Below are 19,474 nucleotides of genomic sequence, written 5' to 3'. Positions count from 1 at the left end.
CAGCAACCACCTGAGACACACTAAGCCTCTGGGATTAGGTGCAGGTTTCTTGTTTTCTTAAGCTTAATACTTCCAAAGCCTCCTGTGCCCAGCAAGCAAGTCATGAGGATTGACAAAAATTAAAGGGTCTTCACAATGTAACCATCTTTCAGCACTTGACTGTAGGTTAATTAATAATTTATTAATTATGAACAGAACGTAGCAGGATTATCTTGATTATGTTTTGAATTTAAAGGCTCTTTCACATAAGCAATAGCAGGAAATTGCTTGTTGCCTGCTTAATTTAGTCTTTTAACTTCACAACTAAACGGACTTCAGAATGTCCTCACCTCCATCTCATGCCACTGTCTTTCTGCTGGCTCCTGACTGATACATGTGCAAAACGTGTCCCAAACATGACAAAGCAGGACAGAAAACCTTTATCACTCAAAATTGTGAAGCATATAAACCACAATTCAAGCACTTGCTTTCAAATGCTGAACTGATGTGTCCTGCTAACTCAGTATTTATATCCAGTCACTTATTTTCTTACTGAAATATCTGTTTTCCTTCAAAGTGGGAAGTGGGTTAGATATATTACAGTAAGATCCACAACCCCAGCCTGAAGCCCAGCAAGACAGTAACACACAGAGAGCTCCAACCACAACAGTCCTTAACTGTACTATTTGGTTCTTTAAATGTATTGTGTTCTACAATATATAACTTGGAGCAAACCACATCTTTAAAAAAAAAAAAAAGCCTACAAAAAAAGACCAGGTTAAAAAGAACCATCTTATCAAGAAGATGGGACAGGCTATTAGCCCTTGGCAAGCTGGACAATGATTGTACACAACACATGCTGTAGAGAACCAAAAGGATATGGCAGAGATCTGTAAGGCTTTCTACACTTTTATTCTTCTCCTGGTCCAGCACATCTTTTGATCTCATTCAGCTTCAAGGTCATGTCAGAACAGTCACAAAGTCACAAATCCATCTCCAGTATGTGCAAAATTCAAAAATATTTACATATACAGATAAAACTACAAAAGTAAAATCAAAACTAATTACCAGGTTGCGGGTTAAAGTATTTCTTCAGAACCCAAGAGACAACAGTTTGGGTGTATTTGAAAATATATTCCAACCTTTTAAACCAAGGTACAGTTTGTTTCCACTAATAAAAAGGCTTCTATATTGAAGAAAACTAAAAGAGGATTGTTCTTGTGAACATCAACTTTTTCCTTTCCACTACAGTCCCATTTGCTGACAGACTTGTTCACACAGTGACTTTCTGTATCTCATCTCCCTCTCCCCCCACCATGGTCACTCACTCTGTTACAGCAAAAAAACCACTTTGACTCTCACCCGGTCTTTGACAGTAACCTGACATGGATGTGAGTTACAGTAACTCTGGTGACAAAGACACCATCCTGAGTCACTAGATAACAGTAGTGACAGCTAGACTCCAGTAAAAGCAGACATCTTCTCCATGGCTTTGAAAAGCCACTGAATAACCCCTTCCAAGCAACCTTCCCTGCTTAATGAAGATCAAGGATAACTGTTTTGTCTACAACTGAAAATGCACAGGAACTGTATTTGCCAGAAGTCCTTTGGATGGAAAAAGAACAAAAAACAGCAATACATTTTTGAAATCATAATTCCACAGAACCTGGATTTCCACATCTGGATTGAAACATTTTGTTTTGCAGGTACATCTCTGGAATTTCTACCCACACATGGCAGTGCTGACCCTGGAGAAGCAAGGGCAGAACCCAGTCCAATTCCAAGCCATGGCTGGGGTTAGGCAGCCTCAGGTGTTTGGTTGGATGGAGGATGACAACAGGCTCAGGGAAGTCCTTAGAAAGTGATCCATGTTCAAACCAGTGTTCACAGCTGATCCTGAGTCTGCTTTGGAGATGGAGCTGTTGTCACAACCACAGTGGACACTGCTTTACTTGAGCCAGAGACTGTTCCCTGCTGGAGATGGGAGGCTGGAACTGTTTGAATTCGCACCTGTGTGAAATGGAAAGAAATAACTTGTCTCAAGAACAACCTGGTGACACAATGACTGCACCTGCACTGTGCTCTGGCGAAGTACTTGCTTCTGTTGCCAACAAAAACTCAGTTATTGGAACAACACCAAGCACCAAAAACACTGCCAGAAAAGAATATGTCATAAGAAGATCATTCCATCCACTGCCCACGTGAGATGGTAACAGGAGATTTCCAGATTAGAGAGGAAGGCCTGAAAACTAGTTTGAATAAAAACCTATATGTCAGCTGCTTTTACACATTTTCAGAAAAAGGACTTGGATCCATTGGATACTTCTACAGACTTGTTAGTATCAGCTGTTGATGCAGATTAATTATTTGGAATTACAGAACACTAAGTTTCCAGACAGAAAGATGGATACGCAAAGCAGTTATGTGATTTCTTCAAGAAAAGGTGACCCACAAAAGCCAAAGTACAAAGCACTACAAAGACTGCTGTGTGTATAGAAAAATCCTGACAAGACCTTTGGTTTTACATTCATTATACTGGCAGTACTTCAAAAACATTTATAAACTTTATTTGGATGGAGAGAACGTAAAGGTGATGATGGATTCCATGTGCTTAATGCAGACACTACAACCAAGCTGTGTGCCTGGTTTTTTTCTGCAACCCCATATATCCAGTGTAAAGTCCTCATGGAGATGTTAAGTTATTAAAAAGCAAATAGAATGATCATTCCAGGTGCCCTTACCTGTGTTGCTTGGCCTTGCTGCTGCAGCTGCTGTAGTTGCTGTGCAGTCAGAAAACTCACAGGCTTGTTCCCAGCAATCAGTTTAGTCCCTGCTGGCATTGTAGTCAGAATGATATTTCTGCCTAATCCACTGATGCTAAGGAAAAATAATTGTTGTTGAAAGGTTAGTAAACAGCACAGCATGCTCAATCTTTCCAACTCCAAACCATTCTTCAATTGCTAGTAGATTATAGTTCTACCACATGTACTAACCATTTCAAGTAGTGGGGTTTTTCTTCCCCCATAAAACTGGCAAATACAGTAGCGACAAGTTTATGTCAGTATTTATAACTGACAGAAAATTTAGCACACCAATCACACCCATTAACTCTGGACCATGCACACACTGGGTTAGCCTGATCAGACCTGAACATTTCTCAATGCAGAAAACAGCTGAGCACTTGAAATATTAACTAAGGGAGACACTATCAGAATTTATGAAAGAATAAACAAAAAGCCTTCAATATCTGAATGCCAGAGGAATTCTCACTAAGGCAGTTAACTTCTCTTGAATGGAGAGATGGCCTCAGATTACATATATTTTTCGCTGTGTTAATTCTTGCTCAAACACACAGAACTAATTGAACAGATGGCTTCAAGGCACAAAATGTTTTTTCTTCGGTGTATTTGCTAGAACCTGCATCTCAAATTACTAAAAATTACAATCTCATTGTAGACACCATATTCACTCAGTTTCTTGCAGCTGATGGACCTGTTAACAGACTGCAATCCTATTCCAGCCCCTGTCTGCTTGCTCCCCAGGAACCCACCGAACACAGACCTTCCTCAGCCGATTTCTAAAGCAGAACTACAAGATGCAAAGCACTCACTTGGTGCCAAGGTTGCCCTTGATGATGGGAGCAGTGACCACGCTCTTGCCCTTCACTGGCTGGCTGATCACTGACAGGGGTACTGTAATCCGTGCTGGAAGTTTGCCCTGGAGAATGGGAAGAACACATGAGGAGCCATGGGGAGCTCAGCAGAAAAACTACCCGACAATATCTGTTGCTTTGTGTGAGTCCTGTGAGCAGAAACCAGCAGGAGTTTTGCTGATGAAATCTGTGCTCCAGTTCAGGCTCCTTAAAATTCACCTCCCTCTCATTCACTACACAGCCGCCTGACCCCTGAAAATCCACATCATCTTTGCACCACAGGATCCATGATTTTTATCCTTAGGAAACAACCATAATGTCATTCAGCTTATGTAACCACAATACAGTTTGTAGTGCCTTCAGATTTGGGAATTAAAATAGCATTAAAGGGTGAAATCAGTAAAAAAGTTAATACAAGTAACAAGCACTTTTAGTTCTGGATGTTCTATGACACCATTACAAGGGAAATTATTGCCAAGGTGTAGGGCAAGACACAGAGCTGCATGAGGCAGGACTTCAGATATGCAAAGTTTATTTCATTCACTTGCAAAAGGAGATAAAGGAAGTATCTGACTTTTTGGGGGCATTTAGCTGCAATTTGAACACCATGAAATGAGTTGCAGACTCATACCCAGAATATAAGTTGTGGCAGCCCCATCCCTGGAAGTGTTCAAGGCCAGGTTGGATGAAGCCTGATCTAGTGGAAGGTATCCCTGCCCATGGCAGGGGATGGGACTGAATGAGCTTTAATGTCCTTTACAACCCAAAATTTACAACCTAAATACAACCATTGTATGACTGCCATATTAATTTGAGTCTCTGTGGATGCAAAGAGCAGTTTTCAGCCATTAAACATCAGTGTATTTTGGCACCCCCTTCTTTCCCCACCCCCAGTTAGAGCTCAGCATTACTCACTGCCTGGGACGTAGATACCACTGTGGTGCTGACGGGCACCTGCCGCACAGCCGTGGCTCCTGTACCAATGGTTATGGGGGCTCCTGCAGCTCCTGAGGCCACAGCAACTGCTTTGGACACTGTGGCACTCATGGTGGGTAAGGAGGTCTGACCTGTGCCAGCAACGCTCACTGCCGAGGACGACGGCACCTGCTTAGCATGAGTGGCTACAGTTATGGTCTGCCCAACTTTGGGGGGTATCACCCCCAGCCCCTGCACAATTCTGATCGTGGCAGCTGGCTTGGCCTCCGTGGATGCCACCGTGGTTATGGCTTTGCTCTTCTGATCTGCCACAGTCATGCCCAGGGCAGGCATCAGGCGGAAAGCAGAACTTGTTGGCTCTGAAGTCTTTAAGTCAGGAGTCACTTTCACCACGGTGCCTCCGGCTGGGCTGGAAGAGGCAGGAGACACCGTGCTTGTCTTGGCTGGAGACTCAGCAGTCTGGACAGGGTTGGATGTCATATGCAAAGTCGCAGAGATGCCTTTCCCACCAGCACTGCTTCCTGCAGCTGCTGTGAAGAGGTCCTGAGTCAGTTTGACAGTAGTGACTTGAGACTTGGCCAGGGTGGCCATCATATCTGGAGTGATGCGCAGCACCGTTTGTCCCTTCGCGTCCGTGGTGATGGAGGATGAGGGCAGGCGCAACACATCCTTCCCTTGGATCCGAAAATTGGTTGCTGTGAGTGGAATGCCACTTCCAGCCTGCGTCTTCACACCAAGTTGTCCTGTAATAGCCACCTGGGAGAGATCAGAGAAATGGTTCTGTCAAACTGGGACAAGGTCCAAGGCACACACAAAGCAGAACTTCCCAACAGGACGATGTTTGCTCCCACTACAATGCAAGTGGAATAAGACTAGCACTCAGTACACTACTGAAAGTTATTCTGGTTGTTCATCAGATGGCATTCCCAATCCCATCTGAAATAGGAAATACTTGTGAGGCTGGTTTCTTTTCCAAACAAAATGATGGAGAGATCACTGAAGAACCTGCACAAACACATCTTTCACCTGTACGTGGAAACAGGGTTCAAACACACAAAACCAGCAACTGTGTCAGGCCACACAGTCCATCAACTTACACAGCATTACAGCTCTCAAATGTTCACATCTGCACAACAGGAAACAATCAGGTTGTGGAGCCCATTTCCAAGTCTCTCCCTCCCCCTCACCTGCTTGATGATGTTCTGGCCAGCCACGTTCTGAATGATAGTGGTGGAGGAGGTGCTGGCAGCAGAACTGCCTGGAGAGCTGGTCACTGGCTTCACAGCAGGGCTGGACACTGCAGGCAGCCCCGTCACAGTGATACCTGCCTGGCCGGCCATGGAGCTTCCTGCTCTCGGCACCTGCACAGGGCTACTCTGAGCTTTTACAGGTAGAGTCATCACAGCCTACAGAAGAGAGGAGGAATACTATGAGCAGACTACCACAGTAGGAACAGTCTAGTGATTCTTCTTTGTGTTCTGTTAGCTTGCGAGTTCAGGGGAGCTCACAAGACTTCCCTTGCAAGGATTCCAACTGCTTGGAACTGTAGTGAGGTGGGTGTCACTCTTTTTTTTCCAGGTAACAAATGACAGGATAAGAGGAATTTGCCTTGAGTTGCACCAAGAAGGTTAAGTTGGATATTAGGAAATTTCTTTTCACAGAAAGGGTTGTAAAGCACTGGAACAGACTGCCCAGGGCAGTGGTGGAGTCACCATCCCTGGAAGCATTAAAAAAAAATTTGTGGACAATGCACTTAAGGATATGGTTTAGCAGTGAACATGGTAGTGTTGCTGTGTTCATGGCTGGACTTATCTTGACAGTCTTTTCCAAGCTTAAGGATTCTGTGATTCCAAGTTCTATGGACTTTTTATGTAATGCACAATTTAATGACACCAGGTACATATGTGAAAAACAGAGCACTGAACAGTATTGTATATGTAAAACTTTTTCTGTGCTCTTGCCTGCAGTTAGTGCATGCTCCAAGTGAGCACAGTATGCCTGAGCATCACACCAAAACACTGCAAGTCAGATCACATGTCAGATACTCTAACCCTTCCAACTCACCTGAGGGAGCACTTTGGTTTGTGTGGCTGTAGCTGGAACACGGATTTGAGGCACTGATGTGGGCTGCTGCTGCTGCTGGGTGACCACTGGGGCTTGCTGGGACATAGCTGGAAGGCTGGATTGGGAAGTGACCACACGGACCTGTGGTAGGCCTGAGGAGCTGCTGTGACTGACCACATGCGGGGTGGGCGCTGGCCCCGACTGTGCCTGTGAGCTCTGAGCTGGGGACAGCAACGTTCCTAGCTGGGGCACGGTGGGAGAAGACACAAGGAGAACACTATGGAAAGACAGAGCCAGTAGGTCAGCAAAGATGTAGGAAATTCACACAATCGCAGAATCACTGAGGTTGGAAAAGACCTTTGAGATCATTGAGTCCAACCTGTGACTGATCCCCATCTTGTCACCCAGCCCAGAACACCGAGTCCCTTGTCCACTTGTTCCTTGGACACCTCCAGGGATGGAGGCTCTACCATCTCCCTGGGCAACCTCTTTAAATGTCTAATCATGCTTTGTGAAGAAATTCCTCCTAATGCTCAACGTGAACTTCCCCCGGCACAGCTTGAGACTATGCCCTCTTGTCATGCTGATGTTTCCCGGGTGAAGAGTCCAACTCTCACCTGCCTTCCACTCCCTTTCAGGGAATTGCACAGAGTGGTAAGGTCACTCCTGAGCCTCCTCTTCTCCAGGCTAAATAACCCCAACTCCCTCATTACTGAATTATACAAAATATTGAAAAACAGCCAGCAGCATTCCCAAGTGACATAGGGGACAGAAGCAGTACCTCTGGCTGGGTTTTGCTGGCTCTGACCCAGCACCAGATACACTCTTGCTGGCCACAGACACCGGTGGGGGTGAGATGGGTGTTGCTGGCAATGCAGGGGCAGTTGGTGTCACGGGAGTCACAGGAGTTGGTGGCATGCTGGAATCACTGAGGCTCAGCTGACTAGGATCTGCTGTGCTGGTGGGGAGGGCTTTCACAGTACCTTCCTTGCTACTCGACTTCTACAAAGAAACCACATCCAGCATCACAAAATATGGGGTTAATTGCTGCACCTTACAGTAGGCTGAGCACTTCAACCTGAGTTCAGTATGGTGGTGAACGAAGCCCTGCTGTTAAATCCTGAAATCAAACATGACTGACTGTCTGCCTTTCCCCAGCTGCAACCCTGGATGAACTGGTGTGTTTGGCTGCTCCTGCTCTCAAAGAAAAGTGCACCTCAGTTGTGACAAACATTCGAAACATGCAGATTTCCACCATGGTTAATGTGCCAATAGACAAATACTTCAAAAATATTTAATATCAGACAGCCAAACTCTGACGGCTTCAGCAGAGCAAGGGGGAGAACACATGCGTTCCACACACCCTGTTACAAATTAACCTCAAAACTAGATCTGAAAGACCATCCCTTTGATAGGGAGCACAAATGAGAGGATAGCAGTGGAAACTGTGTGGAGAAAAAGTTCCATCTCTCCCTGTTCATTTTGTGCACTGACATTCATATACACCATGAATTGCTAACTCAAATGTGGTAATTTTCATCACCTGCTATGGATGCAGAATTTATGGATTAAATTAAGACTAATCTACTTCTCAATCCCAAAAGCAGCTGTGCAACCCTGACCAAAGAAATCTACCATTTTAGCTGGAGGTTTTGGCTTCTGAAGAGCTTTCTTGGCCTTTGCTGCAGCAGCTTGAGCATGATGAATCCGTTCTGCAAGGACAAATTAATGGTTAGAGCTCCTGAACACAAGCAGACTGATTTAAAGAAGAAGCTAAGTAAGACATGCAGATTCTTCTTCACAAGGAATTAAACATGTTATGTAACAGTGCAAAGAAAAACATCTAGTAAATTAGCTGAAAAGGCTGAAAATAAGACACATAAAAACATCTGCAGTTCTTGCACGTGGGATGGTATTTTTCAAACAAATGGTTCAAAGTGACACACTTCTCTCTAAGACTGGGTTTAAGTGCTCAAGCACTAACATAAGCAAACTGACTAGGAAAAAAAAAGCTAGACTGACAAATTAATATTCATTATCCATCTTTATAAACATTTTTAATTCTTAAGACATCACCAACCCAGGCTTACCAAACTCTTCCTCGCTCCTGTCCCGGTGCAGGTAGATCCACAACTTCCGCCCAATATCGTATTTCACACAGGGATCTTTCTCATAATGCAATCGGTCCAGAGCACCACTAACAACAGTGTTAACCTGAAGTTTAGAATTCACAGATTACATCATATCCTTTGCTGGACTGGCCAAAACTGATGAACAGAAACATGATCTTATTTGGTATAAAAATAAGTAAGCTGCGTAAGTGAGTAAGAGTGAGAACTGACTCTCCATCTGAGTGAGAACTGACTGAGGGCAGATATTGCATCACAGGATGTTGTTTGCCACCTTGGGTTAAATGGAGCTTCCAGCAAAGCTCTGAAACTGTCTGTTTCTCAATCTAAAATGTGAGCAGCTCCATGACAGTGTTAACTCTGCGGCTTTTCTAGCTGGTTTTTCATCATCCCAAGTTTGTGCAGATTTGCAGCAGCTCGTCATAGTAGTACACGGCTCCCTTTTGCTCATCACACCAACATAAAAACTACTGGGCCTTTGCCACTGAATACTGCCTAGGTCCATGCAGTGTGTTTTCATGAGAATCTGAGACCAGACATCATTACATCAAACTTACCTGAGCGCTTGTGACATCCGGAGCTAGGAACTGGGAATCTTTGAGCAGCTCACAGATTTCAGCTCGAGTTCCCTCTCCATTAGGAAGGCGAGCAGCAGCATCACGAACTGAAACACAAAACCAGAGCTTAAACTTCCAGCTGTAACTGGACAGCGGTACTCAGGTACTCCATCAGATAAATTTTGGGACTGCTCTATTACCCTTTTCCTCACAGTGTCTACTTGCTCACTAAAATCTAGCCCCAAAAATCCCTCAAAAAGGAGGAGAGATTATAAAAGATCGTTTTAAAGTACATCAACTGTGCCAACTCTGTGCTAATAGTGATGAACTTGAGGAACAGCATTCCCCAATGTAGATTCCTGAAGTTGTTTTAGGGGTCAGAGGAATATTTTTCTTCTTTAAAAAGGTTTCTCTGGCCATGAACTTACCAAGGGATAAAATGGTGACATATGCTGGTCTGTCTGAGCGCAGGAGAGAATGTTCCCGGGCTTTGTTTAAGGAGGTTTCCTTGTCAAACACCCCCTTCACAGGACCAACAACCGACTCGAAGCCATGCATCCGGAAGGTGAAGGCTTTGTGGGGCTGGCTGTAACGGTAACGCTCCTGGAGGTGGACACAAGAGCACTGACTTTACCAGGAAACATACAGCAAAGCCTTACGTCATATTACCAAGTAAGTTTTTGTCATTCTCTAGAGAAAGCTTTTTTAAACTAAATGCTCAAATAGTGCTATATAAACTTATTTTGGATCAAGAAAATCACAAACTACTTCATGCAAAGTACAATGCTCCACCTAAGCAAGGTGTGCAGGTGCAACACATTCACTGTCAAGCAGCTGCACAGACTAGAGAGGTGCCAGAAATACGAGATACACTATCTGCCCCCTTCCCCTTCCTCCCTTTATCTGGCTAAAGAGAGATTTCCAAAATTTAACTTAAAAATTCTGTCCTGCAGACAGCACATGGAGAGAAAGGAGAAGAATCCCCATCGTGTGAATTCCCTCTAATTCCCATTTGCATCTACTACAGATAGGATAACTAAGTGGATGGGTGCACTTATTGACACTGTTTTTTTGATTGCACACATATATGCCCAAAAACTAAAGAGGTGAAAGTAGGGGATGGTGGGGGATGGCAAATGAGACAGCGGGGCTGGCACTATCAATTTCAACTGACACTATCAATTTCATTAATTTTATCCAATTAGTTTTTACCAAATTAATTCTACCCACTGGAAATACTGAGGGTTTTAAAACAAGGTTACGTCATTAGTATGTTTTATGCAAGGCCAAGATACTGCCTTCAAGGCAGAAGCAACATATCAATTCCTCACATTAATTGCATTTGTGTAGAATATAAAACTGCCATCCTACACAAATTCTCCTGATTTAGTGGCCAATTGTTTTAACAAGTGCCTTTAAAATGAAGAGTCTCTTCTTACTTGCTCTTGAAACACCCGTTTCTCCTCTCCAGTGCTAGGCCGGACTACATAGTCAGTCCTTCTGAAACAAAGGGTACTATCAGTTCTGAGCACAAGAAGCCCACAACAGTCCTAAACAATGAATCCCCTCATCCTTCTGCAAATTCTTCTGAACAAATCCTGAAAGCATTTATGGTAACAAAAGCAAGCCTGCAGAGATCTTAAAGTATGCTGTGTCTATTACCTGAAGGCAAGCAAGGACTATAAATAATCTCATTAGCAGAACCTAAGCTAGACTGCAGCTTTGCTGCGATAATATATGTGGACTTGGATAAAATCAGTCGATTTCATGAAGTCCAGTTACTGCATTTATAAAATCAAACTATCAAATTTTCTCTTGCCCCACAACATAAAATTGTTTTATTTTAAGATCCAGAGGCACAAGGCCCAGATCTCACAGCTTCAGCAACACTACAAAGGCTTTCAAGCAATGTTACAAACTTACACTCTGGGCAGTGGCATAGCATCTGAGCTGTCTTCATTTTCCTATTGAGAAAGAAATATCAATATTGGGTAGAACACAGTCAGGTTTCATGCTCCTAGAAGGTGATTTTTGTCTCACTCACTTTGAAAAAAGTCTGGTCTTTGGTCTCCAACCAGAGATGAAACAGTGCTGCCAATTCCTTCTCGTGATCTTGGTAACTACCTAGTGAAAAGTCACAAAAATGTAAAAATAGAACTCTTTTTAATTGTTAGGAAGCCAGATGCTTGTAATTCCCATTCCTCTCCTGTTCCCTTCTCTCCTCAATGCATCAGCAGCCACAGATGTTCAAACTGCAATATTTGAACACCTCCAGGCTCAGGAAACGCCAAATCCCAGTGGTTCCCCTGTGCTGGTACAAAAGATGGTGCTTCAACTCCTAGTACAGAAGGCAAGATGCTGTTTGGAACACTGTCAGCTGTTCCCACTCTCTGAAGTTACTGAATCCATAAGCAAAAACACTGGCCTACATAACCTCCACCAAAAACTGCAAAAGGGATCAAAGGAAAAGCTTCCTGACTCCAAATCTCTGCCAGTTTAAGCCTGCAGATATGACCAGTAGAATCACCATAGTTAAGAATGAGAAATTCTGTGTAGTAACTAAAGGAATAAACATAAACACGGAACATTAACATTCATATTGCTAAATCAATATGAGCCTGAGCACATTGATCATTAAGTTGCTCTTTGGTTCCCACTTTTAAAAATGAGAATTGTATCAGTTTGCTCTACGGAGAAGCTTAATTCCTTTGCAATTGTGATAGTTACTAATTACTATGAATCATCAGAAGATATGCTCTACAGAAGGGAAAATATGAAGGTTTTCAGACAAATTTGAAGGCTAACAAACATGGTTAAGTCAGCAACAGAAAGAAATACAGCCTTTGTTCATTTATGCTCTGTCTGCTGCTGATACTGATGTCTTGTGAACATCTCAAATCCAAAACATGTATTAGCTCAGCTAAAAGAAAAGAAATGCCTAACTATGGAATTAACAGCTGTTTGTGTTTTTCTCAGGCTGCAGAAAGATGAAAAGTGAAGTCCTGGAGAAAACAACAAACCTTTTGTACTATAGTACACATCATAGAAGAACACAAGGTACTCACCAAGCAACTTCCACTGCTGAGTTTTCTCCTTGAATTCAACAAAAGGTGAGAAGCTGGAAGGAGCATCTACAACGAAAAATGTCTATGTCAGAGACATTATACCATTGTCCAACCTCAAAATTCTGCTGTGGTTATGCAAACTGTCAAGTTAAAGACTGACAGTGACAGAGCATTTTAAATTATTATGTAAGTGCATCTCTAAATTATCCTTGCCCTTGGGAAGGGGATAGGATCCCTTTATCATCTTGGGAAGGCGAGCATCTCAGAGTGTAAGCGCAAGCACAAGGAAAGAACAGAACAAGATAATGAACCTTCCAACAACAGGCTGTCAGCTTAGAGCCCGCTCCTGCTGTTCACCATGTTCAGACCAGTTATTTAGTGCACTGGGATGAAAAAATTGCCAGTTGAGAACTTTATCTTCAAGCTGAAGACGAAAAAGAAATATGAGGCCCCAGGGACTGTTATTGTACAGTGAAAACTCATGGGCTCATGTGAAGAGAACTTGAGAGTTACAGTATTCACCGGCATTATGGACAACATGCTGCAAGGCCAACACAATCTACCCTGTCTCTGCCTTTAAAACTTCCTACTAAGCAAATTAGAACCACAGAATAATTCATTTTGAAAGGAATGGCTGAAACTCAGTTGGCCAAAGCCCAAAGTAGGCCAGCCTCATGTTTTAGCGGATTGCTCAGGGCATCATCTAGTTTGATTTTTATTATCTCCAAAGACAACTATAACTTCAAACTGTGGGGGAAGAGACTAGTACCTTCCTGCTTCAAATACCCTGCCTGAAGACACGATCAGAATATGAGAAACTGTCTGTCTAGAGGCAATTTCACAGACACTTTCACATACTTGGGAATCATGCTGGGTCTTATCTACTATCCACATGCAGAACAAGTTGACCACAACCAACACGTCAGCCAAACAGCCTACCACAGAAATACTGCCAGCAATACAAGGATATATTGTAGTGATGAATGAAAAGTTGATTTGAGCTATAATGCAAACCAGCACTGACTAGAACAGAGGAACAAGCACAATTAGTATTTTTAACATCTCTTCTTACCTCTGCTATCACCTGCCAAATACTGCAAGGCAGGTAAAACCAATTCAGACCAATTAGGAGCAAAGGAGAACCAGTTATTTAGTGCACTGGCATGAGAAGATTGCCAATCGAGAACTTTATCTTCAAGCTGAAGAGGAAAGATAATTATTTTATTAATGATCTCACATGTTTAAACTATGACTGTATTTACAGAAAACAAACCAGCTGAACATATGCAGGGGATAAAAAGGTTTTTTATGTACATGAAATAATCACCTGACTTTTTCAAGTAACCACAGCACCAAAGAAGGGGAAAACACTTCCCCATCTCTGTCCTTAATACAGAAAATATATCTAACCATGATCTATAGAATGGGTATGGAAAAACTCACAGATTCAACTGACTAAACTCATGAAACATGTTAAAACCAGAATGTGCTAGCTCTCCCAACAGGGTTTAATATGTAATCTAAATCTTATTATATAATTTACAGTAAAGTCTGGAGAAAAGTCACTATTGCAAAGCTGTAAGCTCCTCTATTCTTTGATTTTACTTCCTGCAAAGATTCCTAGTAAGTATGTGGTTCCTTACCACAGAGAGAATAGCAGGTCCTTCCAGAAACAGTATCTCCAAAAGAAGAAAAAAGAAGCTGGATGATATCTCATTTATTTCAAGGCATGGCTTCATATCGTCAAGAGGTCTTCAAAAGAAAGAGAATGCAGAGTAAATCCTCTGAGTAAATACTCACCTCCATACACCATATATTTCACACATCCCAAACTACATGAAAATGCAGCCTGCAACAGTCCCACAAAAACATGAGCTGAAACGTGTTGCTTTTTTCATCCATGCTAGGTGTTCAGGGCCCTCTGGAACACTTACTCCTCTTTGACAGATGACAGAGGGAGGGGGGAAAAATCCTGAGACATTGATGGGAGTCCATCTGCATTGCCAAGAGAGTCAGCCAAATCCTCCACCTCAGATTTAATAATCTTTGGCTTCTTTCTTTTCTTATCTTCCTTGTCCTTCACTTTTTTCTTGAGGGTTGCGAGGTCAAATAAGGCTTCAGATATGATAAAAGTTAAAAAGATTACTTAGCTTCTTACTATACCTTAATGAGAGTCATACACTATATAAGTATGTATCTAGAAATGTATGTTGTGTATACTCAACCATGGTGTTCACACCTCAACCATTCCACCTTTCCAGCTGCTGTCATAAATCTTCACTTTTCCCCTCAACAGAAAACCTCTAGTTTTTAAACCAACATATATGAAATAAAAAAGCAAAGGATCCACTGACTTGCTAAGGAACCTTTTCTGCCAGCATTCACTCGAGTTATGATGTCCTCAAGGGTCAGGTCTGTTGTGACTAGATCAGGGTGATCCTACACAGGAAAACAGCAGAGAAATTAAACTGAGAAAGGACAAAGTCTTAAGACAGCAACAAGGTGAAGAAGTACCCAAGTACTAAAATGCACCAAACTCAATCAGGATCAGCTTATTAAATTATTTACTGCAATAAAATTTGGTTAGTCTTCTAACCCTGAAATCCAAATTTTTGTCCCTCCAAAATACATAATTAAAATTACAAAATCCTTCTATCAAGATAAATGTGGCCAGGAGCTGCATCTATACAGTGACAATTGAACCCAGGTCACAATAAAGAGCTAATGGGTGGGTGCACACAAAAAATAGCAATCATTTTGTCACCCAGAAGTACCCTGATCTTTATGGCTAAGAGATAAAAACATCAAAGTTAAAATATGGTCCCACCCCTCAAGACTTTTTGACATCTTACAGGCTGACGTTTTCGTTTCTCATGGTGCTTCTTCAACATCATCTTTAAATCACTTTCCCCAAGTTCTATCTTGTCTGCAATGAAAATAATTATTTGCAGAGTTTTCCTCTACTGTTACCTTCCACACTTCTTAGAATGCCATTTTCTATCCATTTACACTTCCAGCAATCTCCAAATTTCAGTAACTAATTTCTCCATATATGCATTTCCTTCATTCATTCATCCATTCATTTCAGTGCTTCATTCAGTCATCAGACTTCACTGCTGATGCAAGCATGGAAAAGAAGCCAGAACCAGCTTAAAGAGTTTGCAGAATTGATTACAGTCACTATAGGAGGAATTCTTAAGTATTTTGAACTGGACTATGCTAATGTTTCAACCACTAAAGGCAAAATATAACAGAGGAATCAGTAATATTACAGAAACTATGACTCTTGTGCTCAAATACTAGCCTTTCAAGAAGAAAAAAATTAAACTCGGAAAACAGCAAACTATTTTGGAGACTGTAAAAATGAAGCATCACATGATTTCCCATCAAACAACAGATTTTAAAGGTGATTTCTTGCAAGATTTTGAGGTAGTTCTCCCTCCTCTATCCATACTGACCTTCTGATTGGTTCTTACCTGCAGTTTTCATGTCCAAGGTTGACAACGTGGGGATCACTCTCAGGGGAACTGGTGGACTTGAACAACGTGCTGGAGAAGTTGGAGGCCAAGAGATTAGATCTGAAACAGAGGTATAAATTCACTTCTGCAAGACCCATCACCAATTTATTGCCATGTGTTCATTAGATCCCAGCCAGTGGAAGTAGAGCCCAGAATCAAAAATGTGTCTTTTTCCATCCACACCTGAAGTCTTCAGTTCAGCCCAGGGCATTACCTTCTTCATCAGAAGACAAGGTAGTGTCTCCACACTCCTCTTTCACTTCCCTCAGGATCTTCAAGTAGCGCCGATGTGTCCGTCTGTCTCGTTCTTCCGAGTCATATGTTGGTGGGAAATGCTTTCTCCTTAGGGTCATGTCAGGGCCTCCTTTCCTGGCTAATTCCAGCAAGTGCTGAAAGGAGAGATTCATGGGACATTAGCTAAGTCAGCTGCATTGCTGTAAGCCAGGACAGGTAAACCCAGCTCAGATAACTTCCAGCAAGATTACCATGCGGTTCCATCAGCACCTCAGATCTGTACAAGGAGAACCTTAGGAAGGATCAATATCTGCCACACACAGGATTTCAAACCTAGCATTTTAGACCATCATTTAAATGAGAGAAAAAAAACTAGGTGAAATTTCTGCACCTTCTTCTGCACACGTAACACTATCTGTCATTTTATGTGAACTGTTGAGAAGAACTTAAATCATTAGTGTGAGGTGTAGTTTCCACACAAATATGTAATGATGTGTCCTTTCAAAAAACCATTTTACCTCTCATGGCTACAGAGGAAATAACTTCCTATGTATACCATATTGTTGCCCAATTAAGTTGTGGATGGCCCATCCCTAAAAGTGTTCAAGGCCAGGAGCAACCTGGTCTAGTGAAAAGTGTCCTTGCCCATGGCAGGGGATTGGAATGAGATGAGCTTTAAGGTTTCTTCCAACCCAAATAATTCTGGGATTCTCTATTTCCCACAACATTGTAGGCCATTTTATAAAGACAGACTTTCTTCTTCATCCCTACATACCAAATGCCTCAATATCTAAGAACAATGAAAGATAAAAGAGCAATAAACACATTTCAGCTGGCAACAATTTGCTCACAGCAGTACCCACAGAGGAAGACTTTACCAGGGATTTAAGAAATGAGAATCAGAGGTTTAGATCCACATATTTTCTAACTGTATTTAGCAACCGTACTTGCTTCAGAAATGGTAAACAAAGGCAGAATGACTCGTTAAGAAAATAAGTTGTAAAGGTGCAAATGCAGGAAGTGGGAACAAGGTGGGAAGGAGACAGGTCACACAAGTGAAAGCTATGAGAGTTACACAACCTGAAATCTGCAAATATAGCAATGGGTCTGGAGCTCTCTCTGACCCACTGGAAAATTCAGAAGCATTACTCATTCAGTTCATTAAAGGAAAGGCCTGAGAGAACTGTGACTGCGCCAAGACACATTTAAGAAAAACAAGTTATTCATCCCAGAGCACACTCACATTGCGGGAAGCGAGGATCTGCTTGAGCAACCTATAGAAGTACTGCTGCTGGGCACTCAGGTAGCGCTTGTACTGCGACTTGTAACAGAGCTGCCGGTACTTCACCACCTCAGGATTGAAGTGTCCATCTGTAACAAAGACAAAACACACACCTGGGTTTTCAACTGCTAGCTGAGAACTTGCCCCAAACTCGCAGGGAAGCTCACGAGGCTGACTGACCCCGGAAGAGTTTCTGGGCGATGTGCAGCGGGTTCCCAAAGCGAAAGTTCACCCCACTGAACAGCGCTGAGATGACCTTGTTCTGATGCTCTCGGTTGTTCTCAGGGAAGTGAGGCAGGAATTTTTTTAGGTGCTCTTGCTGCTCATCTGTCAGGACCTCCTGCCACGTTGACAAGCTGACAACCTCAAAAAAGATCTCGGGCTAAAGAAAGCAAGCAACAGCAGTAAAGAAAATGCAGCCACATCCTTGACCATTTTCTAGCCCTTGAGGCTTTTTAAGTAACACCAGTCATGAGACAGTGTTTTATAAAACACAGGAAACAAGAGAGCACAAAAAGGAAAGGTCAAGAAATTGATAGTACTAACAAGAAAACAAATTCAAAGCTTGCCACAATCTTCTTAAAGGCAATTTTAAAATACTAAGAACATAACAGAATTGATTTAAAAGATACTGTCCTGAGATTAATCAAACACTTGACACTTTTCCCAAGGCAGTCAAAAACACCTCCCCTTTCCAGTTTGCTCCATAAGCCCCGAAAAGGGAGTTAAACATGTTATTTACATAGAAGTTATGATAAGGTGAAATGTCTCAGCACTACTCACATCCTCCAGGAGGTCCTCGGGCAGACTGACCCGGGTGGTGCCCAGCATGCAGTCCTCCATGATCCTTGTGCAATTGCCCTCCAGCTCCAGGGGGTCTGTGAGCATGTGATCCAGGGAATCCATCCTCCAGCCTTCCTGCTCCTGGACAACGACAGCAAAACCCTCAAAAAACAAAAATCCCAAACCCAGATACATCAGATACATCCATCCTGATGAGAGGAGTGACAGAAGACCCACCTTTGATGGGTGGTTGTTTAAATGGAAGCTATGGAGCTGGCCTGCAATATCTGTATATATATGTGTGTGTGTATATATATATATACACACACATACATACATATATACATATGTATGTGTGTATGTATGTATATACACACATACATAGATATATATATCAAACCCATACATACACACACATTTATATATATAAAACACACATAGAGAAGCATTTACTCTTCAATTACAACACAGGTCATGCCAATGGTGCTTTTCCACACAGGTACATTGGGAAGTACAGCTGACCCATCACACTTTCCTTCCCACCTGCAGGAACTGTTTTCAACACTGCTAAACACCAGGACAAACTACATTTAAATCCTGAAGGCGGTTTTAAAGTGCAGAACCGAAGGTCAGGTCTAAGGTGGGGTTTGCCTCAGGTTGAAGGTGTGACAGGGCCAGGAGCCCCGGCCGCTGCGGCGCGACACAGCCGGACCGCTCTGAGCTGCGAAGAAACGAATAAAACACGCGACATAAAGAAAAGGGCAATAAAACTCCGCAATAAACCGGGTAGGATAGGGAAGAAAATAGAAAAACAGGTTTATTCCATACCCCTCACGCGGCCCGGCCGAAGGCGGAAGGCGGCGGCGCTGCCGCGCCTGCGCGAACGCCCCAGGCCGCTGAACTGCGCCTGCGCGCGGCCCCGGAGCCGCGACAGGCCGGAACAGCGCAGTGGGCTGCCAGGGGACAAGGCCGGAACTGCCCTGAAAACACCGTACTTGTGGAATGCTGAAGCCACCTATCAGTCGCAGATTTATACGGCTTGAGTGCAGTCCTGTGCAGTGAATTAGTCATTGAGATTCTGTGCTAATATTACAATGAAGTGTTGAAAGGCTGAATATTTTGAATTTTAATGCAAATTTTCATACAGCAAACGGAGGTTCTTCCTGTCTCTCCACGCCTTTACCCATTGCCAGCCCCCTCCAAGGACGCACATTTAACAGTTTCCACAATAACACTCATTTAATAAAATCTTGACGGGTTAAGGTTCAGGATTGC

At 42.8% G+C, this 19,474-nt stretch overlaps 1 protein-coding gene across 7 annotated transcripts; it reads right to left on the bottom strand.

Annotated features, from left to right (window-relative positions):
• Positions 1-870: 870 nt before the first annotated feature.
• Positions 871-19,104, bottom strand: NFRKB (nuclear factor related to kappaB binding protein). Of its 7 annotated transcripts, XM_039722050.1 has the most exons (28): positions 19,028-19,104; positions 18,743-18,920; positions 18,437-18,486; positions 18,200-18,340; positions 17,597-17,798; positions 17,378-17,505; positions 16,115-16,289; positions 15,859-15,960; positions 15,235-15,308; positions 14,737-14,821; positions 14,317-14,497; positions 14,026-14,134; positions 13,455-13,581; positions 12,383-12,448; positions 11,362-11,441; positions 11,241-11,281; positions 10,757-10,817; positions 9,746-9,920; positions 9,318-9,424; positions 8,722-8,845; positions 8,267-8,343; positions 7,413-7,633; positions 6,632-6,908; positions 5,755-5,973; positions 4,547-5,323; positions 3,590-3,696; positions 2,721-2,856; positions 871-1,989 (listed from the first exon to the last, which is right to left on the bottom strand). In XM_039722050.1, the coding sequence occupies exons 4-28, from the start codon at positions 18,320-18,322 to the stop codon at positions 1,864-1,866; spliced, it is 3,900 nt and encodes a 1,299-aa protein (XP_039577984.1). In that variant the 5' UTR covers positions 18,323-18,340; positions 18,437-18,486; positions 18,743-18,920; positions 19,028-19,104; the 3' UTR covers positions 871-1,863. The 7 variants fall into 7 exon arrangements, with proteins under 7 accessions (XP_039577984.1, XP_039577981.1, XP_039577982.1 ...); XM_039722047.1 differs by having other exon boundaries at positions 18,437-18,920; XM_039722048.1 differs by having other exon boundaries at positions 18,200-18,486.
• Positions 19,105-19,474: the final 370 nt, after the last annotated feature.

Source organism: Passer montanus, unplaced genomic scaffold (assembly GCF_014805655.1).
Source record: "Passer montanus isolate IOZ18808 unplaced genomic scaffold, ASM1480565v1 scaffold47, whole genome shotgun sequence".
NCBI classification, from domain to species: domain Eukaryota; kingdom Metazoa; phylum Chordata; class Aves; order Passeriformes; family Passeridae; genus Passer; species Passer montanus.
Note: the sequence above shows the minus strand (reverse complement) of the source record. Positions and strands in the feature narration are given on the sequence as shown.